This window comes from Vitis riparia, chromosome 19 (assembly GCF_004353265.1).
Source record: "Vitis riparia cultivar Riparia Gloire de Montpellier isolate 1030 chromosome 19, EGFV_Vit.rip_1.0, whole genome shotgun sequence".
In the NCBI taxonomy this organism is placed as follows: Eukaryota; Viridiplantae; Streptophyta; class Magnoliopsida; order Vitales; family Vitaceae; genus Vitis; species Vitis riparia.
In genome coordinates, this window is record NC_048449.1 from 19945 (window position 1) to 44593 (window position 24649).

The 24649-nt window shown below is 41.3% G+C and overlaps 2 protein-coding genes across 2 annotated transcripts; one reads left to right on the forward strand and one right to left on the reverse strand.

Annotated features, from left to right (window-relative positions):
• Positions 1-2698: 2698 nt before the first annotated feature.
• Positions 2699-4648, reverse strand: LOC117908746. The gene has a single exon (XM_034822447.1). The coding sequence runs from the start codon at positions 4644-4646 to the stop codon at positions 2760-2762; it is 1887 nt and encodes a 628-aa protein (XP_034678338.1). The 5' UTR covers positions 4647-4648; the 3' UTR covers positions 2699-2759.
• A 7660-nt stretch (positions 4649-12308) lies between these two features.
• LOC117909247 (protein FRIGIDA) lies at positions 12309-23961 on the forward strand. Its single transcript, XM_034823200.1, has 3 exons — positions 12309-13261; positions 22751-22920; positions 23006-23961. Exons 1-3 carry the CDS (start codon positions 12415-12417, stop codon positions 23816-23818), a joined length of 1830 nt encoding a protein of 609 aa, XP_034679091.1. The 5' UTR covers positions 12309-12414; the 3' UTR covers positions 23819-23961.
• The last annotated feature ends 688 nt before the right edge of the window (positions 23962-24649 follow it).

The following is a 24649-nucleotide window of genomic DNA, read 5'->3' on the forward strand; positions in this document are numbered from 1 at the left end:
TCGAGTCTTTTCTTCAAGGCAGTGACTAGAGTCTTGTTTGTGGCCTCCGCTTGCCCATTACTTTGAGGATAGCGTGGTGTAGAATATGAGTTCCGAATATTGAGTTCTGAACAGAACTTTCGGAAAATCTTGCTATCAAACTGTGGACCGTTGTCTGCTATGATTGTTTGGGGAATTCCGAAGCGACAAATGATGTTCTTCCATACGAATTTGGTGACATCCTTGTCTTTGATACTAGCATATGCTTCGGCTTCTACCCACTTACTGAAGTAGTCTGTGGCGACAAGCAGGAATTTCTTCTGGGCAGGTGCGGCTGGTAGAGGTCCTACTATGTCCATGCCCCACTGTGCAAAGGGCCATGGACCTGAGATCGTTTTCAACTCTCCCGATGGCATGTGTAGTATGGGGCGTGCCTTGACATTTGTCGCATTTTTTGACGTATGCTGCCGCGTCTTTTTCATCGTAGGCCAGTAATAACCTTGCGAATGGGCTCTATGTGCCAGTGATCGCCCTCCAGCATGGTTCCCACATACTCCCTCGTGCAACTCAGCTAATACATAAAGTACTTCTGAATGTTTCAAACATCTGAGGTAGGGGCCTGTAAAGGATCGCTTGTACAGGTGCCCTTTAACCAGGGTGAAGCGGGCGGCTTGCACCCGGATCTTGTGTGCTTGCTTAGATTCTTCAGGCAGGGTGCCTGTTCGGAGGTATTCAATGATATCTTTCATCCACCCTTCGTCATCTGTTTCGCCTGCCTTAATGGTGTTGCAAGTGGAGGTTTCCGTGATGGAAGGTTTGGCTTGTAAATATATAGGCAGTAGTATTGCTTCTTTGGTGGGAAGGGAGGCAGCTATACCTGCCAGGGCGTCGGCGCGCGCATTTTCGTTCCGCCTGATTTTTTCAATTGTCCACTCTGTGAATCGTTGCAAAGTATCTTTTACTTTGTTTAAGTATTGTGCCATGCGCTCATCTTTGGCTTCGTATTCGTTTTGAACGTGTCTTACCACGAGTTGGGAATCGCTATAGACTCGAAGCCTGGAGACGGATAAAGCCAGGGCGAGATCCAATCCGGATAGGATGGCCTCATACTCTGCTTCATTGTTAGAGGCTTGGAACCCCAGCCGGATGGCTTGCTCCAGCTGTTCTCCGGTTGGGGATTGTAGGAGGAGCCCTACTCCGGAGCCGGATGATCGTGAGGCTCCATCAACCCGCAATGTCCACCATTGTTTTTCGCTTGATTCGTCATGTTGGATGGGTTTTCGAGAGTATTCCAACACGAAGTCAGCCATTACTTGGCCTTTTATGGACAATCTGGGTTGGAACTCTATTCCAAATTCACTCAACTCTATGGCCCATTGAAGCATTCTCCCGGTTAGGTCCGGCTTGTGTAAGATATTGCGAAGGGGTTGGTCAGTTAATACGACCACTGGGTGTGCTTGAAAATAAGGGCGGAGTTTCTGGGCGGCACTTCGAAGAGCTAAGGCCGTCAATTCTATCTTTGAATATCTGGTTTCAACATCTGCCAACGCTCTGCTGATGTAGTAGATGGGTTTCTGCTCCTTGGGCGATGGGCAGCGGAATAAGACAGCGCTAACTGCCCACTCTGAGACAGCCAGGTACACATACAGTTTTTCTCTGGGGATGGGGCTGCTTAGGATGGGTGGTTGCATGAGGCGTTGCTTGATTTTTTCAAAAGCGTTTTGACAGCTGTCTGTCCATCCGCTGGGTCCTGCTTTACGGATTGCCAGGAAGAAGGGCTGTAGCTCATCGGTGAAACGGGCTATAAAACGTCCTAGAGCGACAAGCTTGCCTGTGAGGCGTTGTAATTCCTTTTTGTTCCTGGGGGGTGACGTCTCTACGACTGCCTTGACTTGTTCTGGGCTCACTTCTATTCCCCTTTGACTGACCATAAAGCCTAGGAATTTCCCAGCACTCACGCCAAAGGCGCATTTGGAAGGGTTCAACTTCATGTCGAACTTCCTTAAGAGGTGGAAAACTTCTTGTAAGTGGAGAACATGCTCTTCACGAGTTTTGCTTTTGACCACGACGTCATCAATATACACTTCCACTGTGCGGCCAATTAGAGGTTTGAATATCTTTGTCATCAGTCTTTGATAAGTGGCGCCAGCGTTTTTGAGACCAAATGGCATGACTTTGTAACAGTAAAGTCCATGTGGCGTTATGAAGGCTGTTTTTTCTTGATCATCTGGGGCCATGGGGATTTGGTGATATCCGGAGAAAGCGTCCAGAAAGGAGAGCATCCCTTGCCCGGCGGTAGAATCCACAATCTGATCTATTCGTGGCAAAGGGAAACTGTCTTTTGGGCATGCTTTATTGAGGTTGGTATAGTCGACGCAGACCCGCCATTTGCCCTCTTTCTTGGGTACGACTACTACATTTGCCAACCAGTCTGGATATTCCACTTCTTTGATGAATCTGGCCTCCAGTAGTTTGTCAATCTCCATCCGGATGACTTTTTGTCTGTCCGGGTGAAAACGTCTGACCTTTTGCCGGATGGGTTTTGCCATTGGTAAAATGTTAAGCTTATGCGAGACTATCGAGGGGTGAATTCCCTTCATATCAGAGTGTGTCCATGCGAAAACGTCATGGTTTTGTCGGAGGATGTCTTGGATGCTCTGGGTTTCTTCGGGCGTTAAAAGGGAACTTATACGAGTAAGATGAGAATCTTCTTCTGAAATTTGTACTGTTTGTAAGGGATCTGCTGCCGGGGGATCTCTGTCCGCCGGATACAGTGACTGCTATTGGTCGAGCGCATGGGTGGATTCGGGGAGGGGTTCATTCTCCCGACTGGTCCCTGCTTCTCTTGCTATCTGGTAGCATTGGCGAGCGGCTAGCTGGCTGCCGTATAGGTTGGTTTGCCCATCTTCAGTGAGAAAGCTCACCATCTGATGATATGTGGAGGGGATGGCCTTCATACAGTGTAGCCATGTACGTCCCAAGATAACATTGAAGGGTGATAGATCTTGGACTACCGAAAATTGAACGTTGAGAGTGACTGGGCCAGCTTGGACTGGTAGCACAATGTCTCCCAATGAGGTAGTTGATGCCCCGTTGAATCCGGACAAAATCCTTCCAGGGTTTTCGAGACCGACTAAGTTGTGTCCCATGTGGCTTATGACTGACGCTTGCACCAGATCAGCTGAGCTACCTGGGTCAATTAAGACGCGCCTTACGTCGAATTTGTCTATCCCCAAGGATAGAATGAGGGCATCACGGTGCGGACGTAATATCCGCGTGGGGTCTACTGGAGGAAAAATGATCGTTCCGTCTATGGGGTGCGGGCCTCCTTCGGTTATCCCAGGTCGGATGGAATTGATACGCTCACGCACCATCGCTTCCCGCAACAACCTCTGCCTCTTTCGCTTGGAATTGAACTCTTCATCCGACGGGCCTCCATTAATGTAATTTATGACGGCTTTGGGGGCGGCCGGAGCCATGGGGGCCCCAGAATCGCGGCCCCGGGAGGCATCTCCATCTCTAGCATCTGTACGGAGGTATTGCCTTAAATGACCCGCCTTTATAAGCCTTTCCACCAAATATTGGAGGCTTCTGCACGTCTCCGTTGTATGGCCGTGCTCCTTATGGTAAGCGCATTTTTTGCTATGGTCTCTCCTGGATGGATCCGATCCGAGGGGTCTGGGCCACCTGAAATCGGACATGCTCTGGATCATAGGGAGAAGCTTCTCATAAGTTATAGAGAGTGGTGTGAGGGGTGGCATTTCCGGGCGGCTTGGTCCTTCTTGCCTTCGATCGGATGGTCTTGGCCTGTCCGGAGGTTTAGTGCTTCCCTCTGTAGTACCCTTGGATGCCTGTCCGGCCACCAATACTTGCTGGGTGGCTGCCCGTACGTCATCTTCAAGCATTGAGTATTTGTTTGCACGTCGAAACAAGTCGTCCATTGTCATAGGAGGCTTTTTTGCTAGTGACTCAAAAAAGGGAGTGCCTGGGCAAATACATCGTTTGAAAATCTGTAGGACAGCGTCCATGCTGCAAGCTTCCACTTGTAGGACAGCCTGGCCAAATCGTTTCACGAACTCCCTCAAGGATTCGTTATCCTTCATTTTTATGTTTTGCAAGGTGCTGATGTTTTGCTTATGTCGGGCGGAGCATAAGTATTGTCCCACGAAAGCTTCTGAAAGGTCTCTGAAATTATCCACCGAATTAGGAGGTAGGCGATGGAACCATGAAAGAGCCTGTCCTTGCAGACTGGCAGGGAATACTTTGCACAGCAGTGGGTCGTTGCCTATGTCGAGGGTCATGAGCTGTCGATAGTGCATGATATGGTCAAAGGGGTCACTGCACCCATCGTATGTGGAAAACTTTGGTACGAGAAATCCCCTTGGGGGTTCGTAATGAATGATATGAGAGCAGAAAGGCGTGGAGAGCATGTCATCCAACCTTTTGCTAATGGAGCCCATGGGTGGCTCGCTCAGGAGATTTTTCCCAATGGTTCGTACCGCTTGGTGCGGTGGAGCGTTCTGCATCATGGGGGTGACCAAGGGGTCACGGTGCGAAAGAGCGTTCTGTGGCATGGGGGTGACCGTAGGATCATGGTGCACTCCCCCTGCGATGGTCGTCGGTGGCTTGGGCCTGCCAGTTTGCTGGGGGCCCAGTCTCGCGCGCATGGCGCCCGACAATTGGGATCTTTTGTCACGTCGTCTTTTTGACGAGAAGTGGGTGGAATCTGAGCTCTCTTCACGGGGAGCTCGAGGCATAGGCGTGTGTGGCTCATGCGGCCTAGCGCTGCGTGTTTCAGGGATTGCTTCCGCTGTTCCAGGGTAAATCGACTCCTGGTGAGCCCTTGAGTTGGCCACCTGGTCCCGGGAGTGTTGACGACGGGGAACTCCTGTCGACGATGCCTGGATACGTAGTATTGCATTTTCTTCTCTTAACCTCGTCGTCTCCTGGAGGAGAGTTTGTAGTTGGCGCTCACTCGCTAACTGCCTTCTTTCGATGGCTTGGCGCCATTCAGAATTATCTTCCTCTCTTCTTCCAGATGAATGGCTTTGGGAAGGCGTAGCCATTTCTGCTATTTACTGAATCAGCGAAAAACGTTTCCCACAGACGGCGCCAATGTTGAGGCCTCGTATTCTCAGCAATCCTCGTAGTTGCCAAATGGATAAGCATACGATCTCAACGAACACGAATTCCTGATTCAGCTGCTCCTGCAAAAGGCGTCCGGACGGGGTGTCCGGACACACCCTCCGACGGTTTTGTCAGCCATGGAAAGAGAGATAAAAGTAGATGGCACAGTTGGCCTTTTTCTAGGTATTGAGGAGCTTACCTTCTTCTTTGTGCGAAGGTTCATATATATACCATTTAGAAACTCTCTCTCCTTCATAAATGATGGAAGGCTTTTTGGTTTACCATGATTGCCACTAGGTGGTGGCAGGGACATCCTCATCCTACGAACGGCTGTCAGAGATAACGGGAAGTGACTAGCTGTCACTTCTGTCTTTTCGCTCTGCAGGTATCAGGATATGATTTGTGACAGGATATCAGAATGACGTAGTGAGGCACGCTTAGTCTGGCCAGCGATCAGGATGAACATATCCGGGTGGAACATGAAAGGTCGCCGGATGCGTAATGGCGGTGGTCCGGGATGAACGTATCCGTGTGGGACATGAAAGGTCGCCGGATGAGTGATGGAGGTGGTCCGGATAGGAAAGCGCGCCACGTGTATTCTTGGGGGAATCCGGATGTGGGTATTCCGGGTAGGAACACGTGCCACGTGTCGTCAGGGGACGTGTGCCACGTGTCATCAGGGATGGGTCCCTACAGGAGAGGAGGGCGGGAAGGGTTTTGGGGGTTTTAAAATGAAAATGACCATTTTATCTTTACTTAAAACGAGTAATACGGAGAACATATGCGTTTTCCATCCAATATAGGTAGCATTGTCATATTCTAAAAATATGCATTGTGTTGTAAAACAAGGACAAATATAATGCAAATCAAAGTAGTAGAAATAAAATATATCTTACTTTGATATATAATATGGAAGAAGGAATCAAGGAAGAGAATTGAGAAAGTGAAAGAAAGAGAGAGAGAAAGAATGAGAGGAAGAATTTTCTTTCTTTTCTCGGGATGTATATTACAGGAGACGGGAAGCCCTTTTATAGGCTTTCCAAATGGCTTCCATTAATATCCCCATTAATGAATATTAATGAAACTCATAAATAACATTAATGACTTCCATTAATGAGTATTAATGGAAGTCATAAATAATACTTAATTAATATTAATGTGGTGGCATTCATTACTACAATTATAACACTCCCCCTTAGATGTCCACCACATTGAAAGAATATGCCTCATTAAAACCTTGCTAGTAAAAAACCCTATAGGAAAAACCTAGCGAAGGAAAAAGAGTACAATATTCTTTTCTTGGCATATTAGGACTGCCTCGTTAAAAACCTTGCTAGTAAAACCTAGTAGGACAAAACCTGGACGAAGGAAAAAAGAGTACAGTACACTAACACCCTTTTACAAGCATACTCCCCCTCATGTCGATATCCTTGAGTTGACGCATTCAAATCCTGTGTATTAACTTCTTGAATGTTGAGGTTGGCAATGATTTTGTGAATAAATCTGCTAGATTATCACTTGAGCGTATTTGTTGCACATCAATTTCACCACTTTTCTGGAGTTCATGTGTATAAAAGAATTTTGGTGAAATGTGTTTAGTTCTATCTCCTTTAATATAACCCCCTGTTATTTGTGCAATGCATGCAGCATTATCTTCAAATAATGTTGTCGGGTCACCTTTGATAGAGGAGGGTCCACATGATTCCCGAATATGCTGGATCATAGATCTTAACCATATACATTCACGACTTGCTTCATGAATTGCCAGTATTTCTGAATGATTTGATGATGTGGCTACCATTGTTTATTTGACAGATCTTCATGAAATAGCAGTACCATTGCAATTAAACACATACCCTGTTTGTGACCTGCCTTTATGTGGATCTGAAAGATATCCTGCATCTGCATATCCAAGCAATTGTTGCTTTGATTCCCTTGAGTAAAATAAACTCATATCAGTAGTTCTGCGAAGATAACACAATATATGTTTGATACCATTCCAATGTCTTCGAGTTTGAGCGGAACTGTATCTTGCTAATAAATTGACAGAAAAAGCAATGTCTAGACGTGTACAATTGGCAAGATACATAAGTGCATTAATAGCACTAAGATATGATACTTCAGGACCAAGTAACTCTTCATCATTTTCGCAAGAACGAAATGGGTCCTTTTTCACATCAAGTGATCGGACAACCATTGAAGAACTTAAAGGATGCGCTTTATCCATATAAAAACGCTTCAAAACTTTCTTAATGTATGTTGATTGATGTACTAAAACTCCATTTGGAAAATACTCGATCTGTAGGCCGAGACAAAATTTTGTTTTTCCAAGATCTTTCATCTCAAATTCCTTTTTCAAGTAATTTGTTGTTCTTGTGAGCTCTTCAGGAGTTCCAACAAGATTTAAGTCATCAACATACACTGCAATAATTGCAAATCCGGTTTCTGATTTCTTAATGAAGATGCATGGGCATATAGGGTTATTCACATACCCTTCTTTTAGCAAGTATTCGCTAAGGCGATTGTACCACATACGTCCAGATTGCTTTAATCCATACAAGGATCGTTGTAACTTGATTGAGTACATGCTACGAGGCTTTGTATTATTTGCATCAGGAAATTTAAATCCTTCGGGGATTTTCATGTATATATCATTATCCATGGATCCGTATAAATATGTTGTAATAACATCCATGAGACGCATATCCAGTCCTTTTGAGACTGCCAAACTAATTAAGAAACGAAATGTGATTGCGTCCATGACGGGAGAATATGTTTCCTCGTAGTCAATACCAAGTCTCTGCGAGAAACCTTGTGCTACTAATCGCGCTTTATATCTTATGATCTCATTATTTTCACCGCGCTTTCGTACAAATACCCATTTGTACCCAACAGGCTTTACATCTTCAGGTGTTTGGACTACAGGTCCAAAAACTTCTCATTTTGTTAATGAGTTTAATTCTGCCCGTATAGCTTCTTTCCATTTTGGCCAATCATTTCTATGTCAACATTCTTCCACATTTCGTGGTTCGGGATCTTCATTATTTCTTATGATATCAGAGGCCACTTGGAAAGCAAAAATATTGTTAATAACAATATATTTCGATCCCATTTTTCTCCCGTTTGTACATAACTTACTGAAATCTCACAATTTTCAGGTACTTGTGCCTCTTCAGGGGCTTCTTGTTCAATATGTGCCTCTTCAAGGGCTTTCTGCATTATTTGTGCCTCTTCTAGGGCTACAAATTTATCAATTTTAAACTGATCAGTCATTTTGATGGTCTCTTCTAGAGTGCCAAGTTTTTCTTGGGTTCTCCTCTTTCGAGGAGTTACATCCTTTGAGCCGACAGGTCTACCACGCTTCAGGCGTATCTTAGATTCATTTGTTAACTGTCCTACATGGACATCAATCCGTGCTGGAGTATTTGCAGCCGGGATATGTGACCTTGTCACTTTCTTGGTATCAATGAATGCATCCGGTAATTGATTTGTAAGATTTTGCAAATGAATGATCCTTTGAACTTCTAGTTCACATTGATTTGTACGAGGATCAAGATGGGTCATAGTAGATGTTTTCCAACTAATTTCTCGTCGTTCTTCAGGAATCAACTTTTCTCCCCCTAATGACGGGAAAACACTCTCATTAAAATGATAATCCGCAAAGCGGGCTGTAAAAACATCGTCTGTCAAAGGTTCAAGATATCTTATGATAGATGGAGAATCAAAACCTACATAAACCCCAAGTTTTCGTTGGGGACCCATTTTAGTGCGTTGTGTAGGTGCAATTGGTACATATACTGCACAACCAAAGATTCGTAAGTGAGAGATATTTTGTTGTTTTCCAAACACAAGTTGTGAAGGAGAGTATTCATGGCAAGCTGTAGGTCGAATACGGACTAAAGCTGCAGCATGCATAATAGCATGACCCCAGGCGGAAGTAGGTAATTTGGTTTTCATTAGTAATGGTCGAGCTATTAACTAGAGACATTTGATGAAGGATTCTGCTAAACTATTTTGGGTATGAGTATGAGCAACAGGATGCTCAATATTTATCCCTACTGACATGCAATAGTCAATGAATGTTTGAGAAGTAAATTCACCAGCATTATCAAGACGTATTGTCTTAATTAGATAATCTGGAAATTGTGCTCGTAATCTGATTATTTGTGCAAGGAGTCTAGCAAAGGTTACGTTACGTGTAGAAAGGAGATAAACATGTGACCACCTAGTAGAAGCATCTATTAAGATCATAAAATAATGGAATGGTCCACATGGTGGATGGATAGGCCCACATATGTCCCCATGTATTTTTTCTAAAAAGAGTGGTGACTCAGATATGACTTTAGTAAATGATGGTCTGATTATCAATTTACCTTGTGAGCAGGCAGCACATGAGTATTCATTGGGCGAAAGAATCTTCTGGTTCTTTAGTGGATGCCCATGTGAGTGTTCGATTATTCGACGCATCATTGAAGACCCTGGGTGACCTAGTCTGTCATGCCAAAGGACAAAAACTTTTGGGTCGTTGAACTTCTGGTTCACGACAACATATAATTCAATAGGCTTTATAGTTGTATGATACAACCCAGAGGAGAAAGTCGGGAGTTTTTCCATTATAAGCTTCTGGCCAGATATAATGGAAGTAATGTAAAGATATTCTACATTATCTTCATTCATAGTTTCAATATGATATCCATTTCTGCGGATATCTTTAAAACTGAGCAATTTTCTTCTGGATTTGCTAGAATATAACGCGTCATTTATATGGAATCTAGTTCCATTTGGCAACGTTATGTTTGGTCTTCCAGAGCCTTCAACTAAGTTTGTAGTACCAGATATGGTACTTACATTAGCTTTTATTAATGTCAATTCGAGGAAATATCTTTTATCTCGAAGAATTGTGTGTGTGGTCGCATAGTTTGCGAGACATACATCATCCTCATTCATCTTGAGACCAAATAACACATGGATTTCAGATATAACAAAAAAAACAGGGCATAATGTAAATAACAAAGTAAATCAGATGTAAATATAAGACATAATAATATATTATTTTATATATAAAGTAACATCAATCAATGTTAATTTTTTTCATCATTTATCAAATGGTCTGTTTTTTCATTGGGACCTCCAAAGAAATCAATGTCATAGTAGTTTAGGTCCAATCCATCACCATCGGTAAAGTTCATCTCTATCTCTTTTCCTTTAGCTTTTATTGATGCTTAGTAAAGGTCGACCAAATGTTTGGGCGTACGACAGGTATGCGACCAATGCCCCTTCATACCACATCTATAACAATTATTCTCATGGTTCTTAGGAGGTTTATCTTGTAAACGCTTCCCATTTTCTTGTATTGTCTCAGTATTGTTCCACTTCTGGTGGTGCAATGAGGCTTTCATTTTCTGAGAATTATTACTATAAGAACCATGGTATCGGGGATTTTTTCCACGACCACAACCACGTCTTCATCCTCGTCCACGTCCACGAGTTTGGGACGATATTACATTCACTTCAGGGAATGGTTCAGATCCAGTTGGACGAGACTGGTGATTTCTCATCAAAAGCTCATTATTTTGTTCAGCAACAAGAAGACATGATATTAATTCAGAATATTTTGTAAATCTACGTTCTCGATATTGCTGTTGTAGGAGCACATTCGAGGCATGAAACGTAGTAAAAGTTTTCTCTAACATGTCTTCCTCTATGATTTTTTCTCCACACAGCTTTAATTGAGAGCTGATTTTGAAAAGTGCAGAGTTGTATTCACTAACAGTTTTAAAATCTTGCAACCTTAGGTGCATCCAATCATATCGAGCTTTTGGAAGAATCACAGTTTTCTGGTGGTCATATCTTTCCTTCAAATTACTCCATAGAGTAAAAGGGTCATTTACCGTAAAATACTCATTTTTTAAACCTTCATGGAGGTGATGGCGAAGGAAAATCAATGCTTTTGCGCGATCCTGCAGGGATGCTTGATTTCCTTGTTTGATCGTAGCTCCAAGGTTCATTGCATCAAGATGTAATTCAACATCAAGGATCCAAGATAAATAGTTTTTTCCTGAAATGTCAAGTGCCACAAATTAGAGTTTTTGTGATATTCGACATTGTCAAATAACTTCATATATATGACAAAACAATATTATTAGAATTAGTTATAATAACTTGATAGCATTGGTATAACTTTGATTATAAACAAAATCAAATAATTTGTTTATAACTTTTAACAATATGTAACAAAACAAATCAATAATAATGTAAATATGTAAAATTTTATTCTATATAAATAACTTCAAATTTAAGATACGAGAATTACCTTCAGAGCAATTCGTGCTGATAATGTGTTGTAAAACAAGGACAAATATAATGCAAATCAAAGTAGTAGAGATAAAATATATCTTACTTTGATATATAATATGGAAGAAGGAATCAAGGAAGAGAATTGAGAAAGTGAAAGAAAGAGAGAGAGAGAGAGAGAATGAGATGAAGAATTTTCTTTATTTTCTTGGGATGTATATTACAGGAGACGGGAAGCCCTTTTATAGGCTTTCCAAATGGCTTCCATTAATATCCCCATTAATGAATATTAATGAAACTCATAAATAACATTAATGGCTTCCATTAATGAGTATTAATGGAAGTCATAAATAATACTTAATTAACATTAATGTGGTGACATTCATTACTACAATTATAACACATTGCATGTAATTATAAAATATTATGATGGACAATGTGAAAAATAATATATAGATTGAGAGGTAAAGTGTAATAAATCTTGTTTTTAAATATAAATACTAATAAATTTATTTTTTATCAAATTATTTTTTCATGATGTTTCTTAAATGATTAAAAAAATATATAATATTAACTTTATTAGTTACTGTCATGCAGGAATACTAATATGTTTTAAAAATAAGGATGTTTTAATTATTGTATTTATTTATTTGTTTATATAATAATTAATAGATTAAAATGGATAAAAATATTTCATTTGTTAATCTGACCCCTTAAGTCTATATGTGTTTTAGAAGAAAAAATTATTTTTACAAGAAAATAATGTTTTTTGTTCATACGATTCTTTTCATTTTATTAAAAATTAAATTTTTTACACATGAAATTTCTTAAAAAAAACTATTTTTTTAAACGTAGCTTTACACTATTCTTCTCCCCATATCATAACCACGTAACCCGTAGCGATAGTGGATCGGGTTACACGTGGGCCTGGTTTAGCTCGAATCAGAGCTCCCAACACCAGGAAGACAACAGATTAGGGTTTTGTTCACACCCACAACCAATTCATCCAACCTCATGGCGAAGACCTCTATGACCCTCACCGTCAAGGAGGGGCAACCGCCTCCACCATTATGTGCGGCAGCAGTGTCAGGGGAAAGTGGTGGGGGCGATCCTATGAGATCCGTGAATGAACTTCGCAACCTCTCTACTGTTCTACACGCATTTAGACGAAGATGGGACGAGTTGCAGAAGCATCTGGATTTCATTCAAGATGCCATTGCCAGCAGGTCCAGAGAGTTGGATGCTTCCCCGCAACATCACCAAGCTCTAGCTTCCAATACCTTGGAAACATCTAGTCCGGAATCAGCTGATCTACATTCAGAACCAATGCCAGCGCAGACATCCGTGTCGGAGCTTGGATTTCTCTGCGGAATGATGCGTAGCCGAGGCCTCCGCAAGTACATCATCTCACATCTCTCGGACGTTGCCAAGCTCCGTGAAGAAGTCCCTGCAGCTTTAAAGGGCGCTCCAAAACCTGCCAAACTTGTACTTGAATGCATTGGGCGCTTTTTCCTCCAGGGAAGCAAGGCATTCGGCAAAGCCACCCACATGGTTCCTTCTCGACAAGCATCACTTCTAATTTTGGAATTTTTTCTACTCTCTGACTGCACCGAGATGGAGCCATCCGTGAAGGAAGAAGCTGATTTAGCTGCAGTTACTTGGAGGAAGAGGCTTATCAATGAAGGTGGAGTTTCCAATGCCAGTGACATTGACGCTCGGGGTTTGCTTCTTCTGGTTGCTTGTTTCGGCATCCCGGCTTTATTTAGGAATGAAGATCTCAGGAATTTGATCCGGCTAAGTTGTCCAAAGGAGATTTCTGATGCCTTGCGACGCTCCCGTTTTCTCCTCGCCAGGGTCCCAGGTAAATGTGATGACAGCCTTTAATGCATACCTATTCATATTTTCTTGATTTTATGTTTTTTATTTTGATCTCCCTAAAGTTTCAATTAGTCTCAGGTATATAATTTTGAATTAGATTATTCCTGCCGGGATGCTAAACACCATAAACTAGTACTTGCTATTTTCTTTTTTCTTTTTTTTTTTTCAAATTTAACTACTAATCTAGTACTGTCACATACTGTTCCCTGCTAAGTTTTGAGTTTAAGATTAATACAAACTAGAGGTTTGGATTGTGAGATAGTTTTATTACCAATGGCTTAATCTTTATGTTGCAATTTTTTTTGGGTCAGAATTAAAGGGCTTATTGTCTTCTTATTGATTGGAAGTGGCAATTTAATGACTCATTTTTTCTCACGCTTTGAGGCTATAGCCTCAAGGCTAATCCTCAAATATCCAAAAGGTTTTTGGTATTTATAGGCTTTTGGTATATATTTTATAAGTGGTTTAAGTTTCAATATTCAATGAGTTGTAATGAGTTCTATCATCTATTGCTTTACCTATCAAAAAAAAAAAAAAAGTTCTATCATCTATTGCTTTTGTGGACTTCTGTTATAAATTTCATGAATTTTGTACTGGGTCCTTACTTGGTTAAACCTTTTACAATACAAGGGCTTACTTGACTTTCAATTCACTTTTTAAATGGAAGGGAAAAAGGGAGACTGAGAAGAATAAGGGAATTGCTATTTGTCCTAGTGGTTGATCTCATATATAATCTAATTATTGATAGATTAAAAAGAAAAATACCACTACAATTGGTAGATGAAGAAGAATAATGGGTGGATATTAACACCATTGGGGAGGATAATATAGCAATTTGATTATATTTATTGGAGGATCCTAGTGATAAAAATAGTAATGTTGAAAATTATTTGATCAAACCATTTGAGAAAACTGATTTTTTTGTTAGAAAACGAGCTAAATTAGAACTATTAACAAATTAATTTTACCATTATGAAGTTTATGTCTTTTTAATATCTCTGTGTCGTTTCCAATCAAAAAAAAAGTTTATGTCTTTTTAATTCTTCAATTTTATTGTGACTTTATGAATAATTTTTTATTATTAATTTGTTTAAGTTGAAGCTTATGCCTCACCTCATTTAGGCAAAACACCTCAAGACTGCCATTAGCCTTTTAAAACTTTGACCCACTCCAAGCTAATCTTGAAGAAAAACTTCTATCTTGAACCCATTTCATCCCAATTTTAGCCCTTAGCTTAAACTTCCCTGTTTTATATGAAGACTGTGGACTGGATTTAGACAACTGTTGTTTAGCAACTGGTTTGATATATGCCATTAACCTTTTTTTTTTTTTTTTTGATAGAATAGGAGAACAATATATTAAAAAGAGGCACCACAAGAGCGACTCAAGGTATGCCATTAACCAAATTATACAAAATTCCTTGTTTTGCTGCTGGGCTAGGAGGGTGAGAAAAGGCTAGATTGAGTTCAGACTGAACTCAAATTGGGTTGGAAAGCTGAGTTTGTTTGTGGCCATGGGGAAGCCATTATTGTGGATTCTTGCTGTGGTTGTTCCATGCTGATTTCAATTTAGTGACTCGTATGTCAGGTTGTTGTTGCTTTTCTTCCTTCTACTCTTTCTCTCCTTTTGAGTTTTCCTCCTCTCCTTTACTTATTTCTTTCAATCAATTTTGATTTCCTTGAGGAAAAGAGGGAGAAAAAAAATCTGAGTGAAACTAAATAATTGATGTTTCCATACTTAGGATGGGAGGGGGAAAGTGTTGGTTTGCGATAGAGTCAAAGACGTATGAAGTTTCATTAGAGGAAGTTAGAGGGAAGCTAAGAGGTACCATTGTGGAGAGGAGTAGAGGTTTCTCCTCCTGGATCAGATTCGAGGTGACAAGTTTGAGAAAGTTTCTGGAAGGTCTTGAAGAATGCTGCAGGGAGGAAAGGAAAGGAAGATTAGTTAAAGTGTGGGAGGAAGAGGGTAGAAAGTTTAGAGTGGAAAGACGTGAAAATGGGGTGGGGAGATACATCCTTTGTTCTGTTGTTGATGTGGAGACAAAGAGATTTTGCTTAGTTGTCCCCAAAGGTAAGGGTTTACTAGGAGGTTGGGCCATTTTTGCTAAGAAACTTCGGGATTTAGGGGTAGTTATGCAAGAGGAAGTAAAGTTTGAAGAAGCTCTACAAGTTGAGTCAAAGCCGAAAGCGGTGACAGTAGAAGGGAAGGATGAACGTTCTTTGGAAAGAAAGTGGAGGGTGAGAAGAAGTCTTTTGTGGATGTGGCTAAGGAGCCGGCTGGAAGGCAAGGAGATGCTTTATGGCTTCAGGTTGGAGGGAGAGGGTTGAGAAATAGGGAGGAAGGACTAGGCCGGTGCCTTGTTGGAAGATGGGATGATGGGTCAGTGGTGGAGACGGAGTTGCTTTCGGTTAGAAAATGGGGGGAGCACAGTCGGAATATAAAAAATGGAATGAAAGTGTTGAGCATGGGAGGACCTTTCATGTTGCTGGAGTTCAAAGATGAAGAGGAGGCAGAGAGAGCGCTAAAGAGGGGGATGCGACGATTTAAAGACAAAGTGATGCTATTAGAGAGATGGAGCAAGGAGGCAGGATGCTTGAAGGTAGGAATCCAAGTAGAAGAAGTTTGGGTAAGAGTGGTGGGACTCCCGTTTCATTGTTGGAGTGAAGAAATGTTAAGAGAATTGGAGACTGTTGTGGAGGCTTTGTTGAGGTGGATGGAGAAACAAAGAATTGCTCTCAGCTCCTGTGGGCCAGAATTTTGGTGAAGAACAGGGGGAATTTTTTTCCAGGAACTATGCATTTAGTGGTTGATGATTATTGCTATGCATTACAGCTGTGGTGAGAGAGGCTGCCATGGATATCTAAGGTGGTGCTGATGAAGAAGTTGCAATGGGGAGAGGAGGCAAAGGCTAGGGAAGATTGGGATATGGGCTCATGCGCAGGGAGTAGCAGTAGCAAAGGGAAGGAGAGGTGGCGTGTAGCAGAGGCTATTGGGGGCAGATTCAATCAGAAAAGTTGGAGGGGAAGAAAAACATGATGGAGACGGGACATCTGGTACAGCTGAAGCTTTTTCAGCTTTTGGGAAGAAGGTCGAAGGCAAAGGGAGTGGAGAGGCGGGCTTAAGTGGTGGGGAGGATGCTAGGCTTGATCAATGCAAGCCCATTCATGTAGTTTCTCAAGCACATCTAGATTGGGCTTTAAAAGAAAGGGGGATTTTCAGTGGGCCAAGGGACTGTTGGGAAGAGGGGCAGTCCAGCAGAGGTTTGGGGCGGGCCTTTTGCGATGGCCATTCAAGCCCTCTTTGGGTCTAGCCGGGTGGGGTGGATAGCAGGCCCAGTTTGGGTTTAAAAGGACAGCCCACTGCAGAAGCTACGTGGGCTTTCTCTCTTTTTAGGTCCACAAAGGAAAGACCTTTGAAAGAAACTAGGGCTTCTTTCGGTCAGTCGCGATCAGAGAGGTGGTTTGACAAAGAGCTCTTGGCCGGTGGGATGGTTTCTTCAACGGAGAGAGGCGAGAAAGGAAGGGTTTCCATTGCGGACATGTGGCTGTTGGAGGAAGATGCCAGGTATTCCACTTTTGAGCCTTCCGTTGTTTGTTTTTGGGGGGGACGGGTCTCTTCTTCTTCTCCTTTCTCTGGGGTGGAGGGGGCTATAATCGAGGTGGAGGAGAGGTGCGGTTTTGATGCCTTGGTGAAGGAAAGTGAAGGGAAGTTAAACTTTAGTCCTATGAGAGTGTGTCCGGCTGTAGGAGGGGTGATCAGAAGGGAGAGGGTGATTTTTTTCTTGTTAGAAGAGGGGAGAGACGACAGGGCTGGGAAAGAGGGAGATGACGAGGAGTCTTGGAGGTATAGTTGCCTGGCAAGATTCTGTCAGTGTTTGGGAATGCCTTCGGAGGGCTTTGAAAGTGAGATCTTGAAACTCCTTAACAGAATAAGAGAAAGAAGGGATTGTTCTGAGAGGGTCACCGGAAAAAAGAGGAAAGGTCAGAGACCTTCGAGATTTGATCACGAGGTGAAGAAACTTGAGTGGTCGGTGAATTATGGTGGAATAGAAGGGGATCAGGGCCATCAAGAGTCTGTTAGATGAAGCTTAGAATTCTGTCGTGGAATGTAAGGGGGGCAAATGATAGAGACAAGAGAAGATTGATAAAGAATGTGATTAAGTCACAGAAGGCGGACTTAGTGTGCCTCCAGGAAACAAAAATCCAGAAGATGTCTAATGGAATGGTAAAAAGCCTTGGAGTTGGAAGAGTGGGGGGCTTTAAATTCCAGGGGGGCGGCGGGGGGAGTTGTGGTGTTTTGAGATAATAGGGTGTTGCAATTAGTGGAGATGGAGGTGGGCAAATTTACAGTTTCTTGTCGATTTAAGAACTTCAAGAATGGGTTATGTTGGTGTTTTTCAGGAGTTTATGGGCCCACAGTAAAAGTGGAGAGAGAAGATTTTTGGAGTGAGCTGGGGGCAATAAGAGGTTTATGGAATGGTCCATGGTGTGTAGCAGGGGATTTCAACATGTTAAGATTCCCTTATGAGAGAAGTAGAGGAGGTCGCTTGTCCCCGACGATGAGGAGATTCTCAGAGGGGTTGAGGGGTTAGAACTACAGGACTTGCCTCTTCATTTGGGGGGGGGGGTGGGGGGTGGGGGGGTGTTCACGTGGTGTGGAAGTCTCAATAATCGGTCAAAGTCAAGAATTGATCGTTTCCTTATTTCTGAGGATTGGGAAGCTCATTTTCAGGGGGCTATCCAAGTTGTACTGGCTAGGCTAGTTTCTGATCACTCTCCAATTCTTCTTGATGGGGGAGGAATGAGGAGAGGGCCCACGCCCTTTAAATTTGAGAATATGTGGCTGAAGGAGGAGGGTTTTAAAGAGGTGCTAAAATAGTGGTGGGAGGGGATTCAAGTGATCGGATCAACTAGCTTCATTTTGACTAAAAAATTGAAGGCTTTAAAACCGTTTTTGAGAAGTTGGAATAAAGAGGTTTTTGGGCAAATTGATTCCAAGAAGCAGAATGCATAGAATTTAATTGGTTACTGGGATAAGGAAGAGAGGGTTCGCTCTTTGTCAATGGAAGAAGAAGAGACCAGGAAGGAGGCAAGGGAGTTATATAAGAAGTGGGTCTTATTAGAAGAAGTGTCTTGGAGGCAGAAGTCTAGGGAAATCTGGTTGAAAGAGGGGTATAGAAACACCAAGTTTTTTCATCAGATGGCTAATGCTCATAGGAAGAGGAATCAGATGAATAGAATAAAGGTGAACGAGAGGTGTTTAACTGAGGAAAGTGAAATCAAAGAGGAGGTGAGCAGAACTTTCCAAGGCCCGTTGATAGATCCTGGTGACTGGAAGCCTAGTATAGATGGGTTAAATTTTGAGAGGCTGGAAGAGGTGAATGTGGAGAGGCTGGAGAAGCCCTTCTCAGAGGAGGAGGTTTTTGAAACGCTGGTAGGTTGTTGCGGAGAGAAAGCGCTAGGCCCGAACGATTTCTCAATGGCCTTCTGGCAGTTTTCTTGGGATTTTGTGAAGGAGGAGGTTATGAATTTTTTCAAACAATTTCATGAGACGGGGAGATTTGTCAGAAGCCTGAATGCAACCTGCTTAGTTATGATTCCTAAGAAAGGGGAAGCTGAGGACCTAAAGGACTTTAGGCCAATAAGCTTGGTGGGAGGGTTTTACAAAAGGTTAGCTAAGTTGTTGGCTAACAGATTAAAAGGAGTGTAAGCCAAGGTGATATCAATGTCTCAAAATGCTTGTGGAGGGGCGGCAGATCATGGACGCAGTGCTGATCGCTAATGTGGCAATAGATTCCATTTTGAAAAGTAATAGAGGGACAATACTTTGCAAATTAGACATTGAGAAAGCCTATGGTCATGTGGATTGTTCGTTTTTGTTAGCGGTGTTGGGGGAAATGGGATTTGGGGGGAAGGTGGTGTAGTTGGATAAAGTGGTGTTTGTCCACTGTTAGATTTTTAGTCCTGGTGAATGGCGGCCCAACAGGTTTTTTCCAAAGCTCAAGGGGTTTAAGACAAGGAGACCCTCTCTCGCCTTATTTATTCGTAGTAGTGATGGAAGCCTTTAGCTATTTGATAAAAAGAGCAGTTGCTGGAGGTTTTTTGACGCTTTGTATGGTTCAGGGAAGAAAGGGTGAAGGGGTCCAGATTTCACGCTTATTGTTTGCTGATGACATGTTGATTTTCTGTGAGGCTAAAGAGGATCAATTGACACATTTGTGCTGGCTGTTAATGTGGTTTGAGGCTTTGTCAGGGTTAAAAGTGAATCTAGTAAAAAGTGAACTGATCCTAGTTGGTAGAGTTGAAATTGTGGAAGAGTTGGCTGATGATTTCGGCTATAAAGTGGGAAATTTGCCCTCCACCTATCTAGGAATGCCTTTGGGTGCTCCTTTTAAATCTGTTGGTGTATGGGATGGGATAGAGGAAAGATTCCGAAAGAGATTGGCTATGTGGAAGCGACAGTACATCTCAAAGTGGGGGAGGATTACCTTGATTCGGAGTACTCTGTCTAACCTACTGATCTATTTCATGTCCATTTTCCAATTGCCTAGGGTGGTTAGGATTAGACTGGAAAAAATACAAAGGGATTTTCTGTGGGGAGGTGGGGCTCTTGAGCATAAACCTCACTTAATAAGGTGGCCGATTGTGTATGAAGACAAAAGTAAAGGCGGTTTGGGGGTTAAGAGCCTTGGTTTGTTCAATAAGGCTCTCCTTGGCATGTGGGTGTGGCGCTTTGCAAACGAAAAAAAGACCCTTTGGAATCAAGTGATTAGAAGGAAATACGGGGAGAAAAGAGGAGGGTGGAGATCTAGTGAGACTAGGGAGGCCTATGGAGTTGGTTTGTGGAAAGTTATAAATAAGATGGGACAGCTTGTGACCCCTTTTTTTGGCTTTGAGGTGGGGGATGACAAGAATGTGAGTTTTTGGAAAGATAAGTGGTGTGGAATTAGCCCTTTATGCGAGGCTTTCCCTTCATTATTTGTTTGTTATAGCAACGTCTAAAGAAGCTTGGGTAAATGAAGTTTGGACAGCCGAGGGGGAAAGGAGGGGAAGTTGGACCCCTACTTTCAATAGGCCCTTTAATGATTAGAAGATGGAAGAAGTGGGAAGGTTACTTTGTTGCTTGGATGGGAAGAAGGTGAGGGTGGATGAGGAGGATAGGGTGAGATGGGTGGAATCAAAGGATGGGGTATTTTCGGTAAAATCCTTGTATAGGGCGTTGCAGCGGGTGTCTTCAACTTCTTTCCCTTCAAAGATTATTTGGATGTCCTATGTTCAACCCAAGATAAGCTTCTTTACGTGGGAGGCTTCGTGGGGTAGAGTTTTAACTTTGGACTGTTTGCAAAAGAGGGGTTGAGCGTTGGCAAATAGGTGTTTTCTGTGCCAAAAGTGTGGGGAGTCGATTGACCACCTCCTCCTTCATTGTGAAAGAACGAGGGAGGTGTGGACGTTGCTCCTCTCTTTTTTTGGAGTTTCTTAGGTTTTTCCGCTTTCGGTTAAGGAAACTCTCATAGGTTGGAGAGGCTCTTTTGTGGGCAAGAAGAGGAAGGTGGCGTGGCTAATGGGTCCGTTATGCTTATTTTGGGTTATTTGGAAGGCTAGGAATTCTATTGCTTTTGAGGACGATGTGCTGTCCATCCAAAAGCTGAAAATTTCTTTTGTGTATTGACTGTGGTCGGAAACCAAATTGTGGATAAAGATGGTCCTTCGACCTTAATAGATTTTATAGAATGGGTGTGTATGCGTTAAGGGAGAGGGTTTTTTGTGCTTTCCTAGTGTCTTGGGTTGTAAGGGGAGGGAGTTGATCTATACTGTAACTCTTTGAGTCGCTTCTTTAGCGCCTCTTTGCTATACATATTATACTTATTGATCAAAAATAAATAAAATAATTGATGTTTCCAACCACTCATTTGTAGGTTGGCAAATCCTTAAAAATCTGGCCAAAGACTAATTCTATCAGAGTTCTAAAGAATTTCATTAAGGCAATTTAATTGGGAATGGATGTGAAAATTGTTCACTTCTTGTATCTGTTCTTATATTAATATATTCTTCTTCGTTTGTGATAAAAAAAAAAAAATTGTTCACTTCTTTATTGTAGAGGTGTCAAATTTCAAAATTCAAGGTTCTCATAAGTGAGAGGGTCATCTTCTAATCATTGAAAGGGTATAATAGATGTGATTAATTAATGAAGTTACAGGGTAACAATTTATAGGGTCACCTTATATAAATTTATAGGCAAACAATATATATAGGCAATCAGCAGTCACAAGGCCTAGCAAATGGGCACTAAATTAGACAAGCAGTATGCATCAGTCTCTAAGAAAAGACAAATAGACTTCCCTCCCTTCGACTGTAGCATGATCGATCAGTGAAGTCTAATACAAAAGATGCCTCGCTGGAGAATTTTGTATACCATAGAAAAAAGGTACAAGGAATGAATTTCTAAGTACATGGTTTTGCTTCACATTTTCAAACAATCAATGATTTGTCTATCTATACAATCCAGGATAAGCGTAATGCAGAAACCCTCCATGCCTACTACCAGTTCTGTCATACAAAACCCCCTTGCCAACTCAATAGAGTCTCTTTTATTGTAGAGGGCAACATTGACTTTGCTTTGAACGGGGAGAATAACCAATGCCACAAAGTTCTTTTTTTTGTGGTGTAAGAGAATGTGGTCAGTTGATTCTTTGGCACCTTGAAATGATAGCAGCTATTCACTATGATTCCTCGCTATTTTTATTTGAAGTCAAAATCCTCCTCCACACCGCATTACAAGCAAAGAACTCCACTTTTATAGGAACCCCAAGTTCCAAACCTCCTTCACTAGTCGCTATTAAGGGTCTCTTTTTGAAGCAACCTCCAACACCATTTGCCAAATTCCAAATAGCCAAAGCTTACAAGATGCTCCAAATGGAAGATCAATATAAGTGGTGGGAAGCTTTCCTATTCCACACATCAGACTCCCCTTTCATAGGAATTAAATTACTCTTTTCCAAGTTGTTTTTCAGCTCTTTCCAAAAACCTCCTTTAGCCCCTTTTATGTAAATAAGCAATATTGCATTTTTCGTGGAACATTCCAAAGTATTCCCATTTCTAGCTTGTCTGGGATGATACGCCAAAATGAAATTTCCTAATTGCGTGATTCAGAACATGGATAAATCTTTATGAATGAATCCTGGAATCACTTGAATTAAAAATTATTCCATCCATGGGCATAAGATATCATTGATATTTTACCGTTGGACTTGGATATCATCACTATTAGGAGCATCTATAAAGTTGGATAAGGTTAGGATGATATCAAGGACTGGGATCTAACTCTTTGTTGGCATCTCAATCTCTATGCTTGGAGGCTTATGAGACTATTTTGTTGCTTGGGTGTTTATTCTGTTTTATCATGAGAGAAAGACTGATATTGTTTATTTGCTTATAATGCTTAAACTTTATAAGATAGGTTTTGTTTGTTGCAGATGTAATTCAGGGGATGATAAAGAATCAAATGAATGTTGAAGCTGTTGACTTTGCTTATACTTTTGGGCTTGAAGAGAAGTTTCCTATTTGGAAAATTTTGACATCGTTCTTGCAAGAGCATAAAGAGGAATGGAAAAGAACAAGAGAAGAGGATTCACCTATTAGACTGGTATTACCCATTTTGCATTTCTCATGTTGAATTATATTACTATTTCCTTTTGTTGATCGTGCAGTTTTATGTTTTTTATCTACAGAAAAAAGCAAATGAAAACTATTTGTCAGCTATGAAATCTGTGACCAAGTGTTTGGAAGATCACAGGGTAGATCCTTCCAAGCTTCTTTCTGGATGGCATATTAATGAAAAGATAATCCAGTTGGAGAAAGAGATGGCTGATCTTGATAAGAAAATGGAAGGCAAGGTGATGCTGAAGAGAAAAGCAGATGAAATTGACTCATTGAAGAAGATGAAAACTCGAGAGATAAAACATTCACCGATTGCTGCACCATCCTCAGTGATTGGGTTGCAAGAGCAGAGGGTTGCTGATAACATGGCTAGCAGGAGCTTTTATGATAGTACAATGCCAATAAACTTCTCAGACAGTGGATTCCCTGGTCATATAAGTACTTATCCTGCTGCTTCAGCCATGCTGCATGGATCTGGTGGTGGGTCCTTGCCTGAAAATATTATTGGCACGATGTCAGGAAGTGGAAGTGGAACCAGGGTGCATGGAACTGGTACTGGACCTGGTATGGCTGGAACTGGTGGTGTTCCGTCGATGGCTTCATTTTCTGGGGCCCATGGGGAGATGCTATTTGATAGGACAGGGCAAATGATGAATAACAATGGTCCACCATATGCAGGGCGCAGGGACATGGGCTTCAATGACAGAGTAATTGGACAAAGTTTTGTAGCACATCCTGCATCCATGGGAGTCAATAGCATTTTTGGGCCATCAACATCCATGGAAAGCTTCCCAGGGATGCCAAACGCCCCATCTATTAATGCGGCTAATGGAAGCTCAGCCTCTGATCTCTATCAGTTTGCTGATGCTGTTTTTGGAAGGTGAGATCTGATGACAGCAATGGTTCTCGCAAGCGTGCCACCTAATTAGATGAATGCCTGATCACTTGATACATCGACCTTAAAACATTAATCATATTATTGCATATAGTAAAAAAAATTAATATACCTAAAATACCTTAATCGTTATTCTCTTCCACTCTGACCTTTTTCTTCCTTCGATTTTTTTTTTCTTAACAACAAATTTGTTTGTTAATAAAAAGCATGAGATAAGTTCAAAGCTAATTACAACTTTTTTATAGATTTTTTTAATCCACCTACGTGAATATATTTTAGAACTTATGATTTATGTAAATTTTGATAAAATTTGTTGTAAAGATGCTTAGAAATAATTTTAAAATGTATTAGAAATTTAAAAGTGAGAAATCTTAAAAAATTTAAAGAATAAATAGATAATGAAGTGAAAGAGAGAAAAAAAAACCTATTTCATGGTGTTGGACCTAGAAGACTAGTTTCAGATACCGTTAAGGATTTCTGGAAATATAGTTCCAGATAATATAAAATTTAAAAGTATTTGGGTTATTTCATTTAAGGTTTTTTATTTTAAAAAAATTCATAGATGTGTAATATTTGTTGAATATAAATATAAACACTCAATTTTTTAATGCATTGAAAGTCTTTTTCTTTTTTCCTTTTTTTGAAAATATGATTGTTATTCTTATCCCTTCTAAACAAAAACTTGGTAGATGAGAGTTGTCTATTCTTGCAAGTTATCAAGGACACTCTTCATTGTCCTCAATAAATAATGGGGAGATATGGAACTCTCAATGGTGTCTAAATCATAAATTCTTAATAAGCATCTTATTGTGAAGATGCA

What these genes read in the sequence shown, in the direction of transcription:
- LOC117908746 (XM_034822447.1), bottom strand. Translation starts at nt 4,646, where the DNA reads ATGCGCGCGAGACTGGGCCCCCAGCAAACTGGCAGGCCCAAGCCACCG.
- LOC117909247 (XM_034823200.1), top strand. Translation starts at nt 12,415, where the DNA reads ATGGCGAAGACCTCTATGACCCTCACCGTCAAGGAGGGGCAACCGCCT. An exon ending in TCTCCTCGCCAGGGTCCCAG is followed by an intron (nt 13,262 to 22,750) that starts GTAAATGTGATG and finishes TGTTTGTTGCAG; the next exon opens with ATGTAATTCAGGGGATGATA. An exon ending in AGGATTCACCTATTAGACTG is followed by an intron (nt 22,921 to 23,005) that starts GTATTACCCATT and finishes TTTTATCTACAG; the next exon opens with AAAAAAGCAAATGAAAACTA.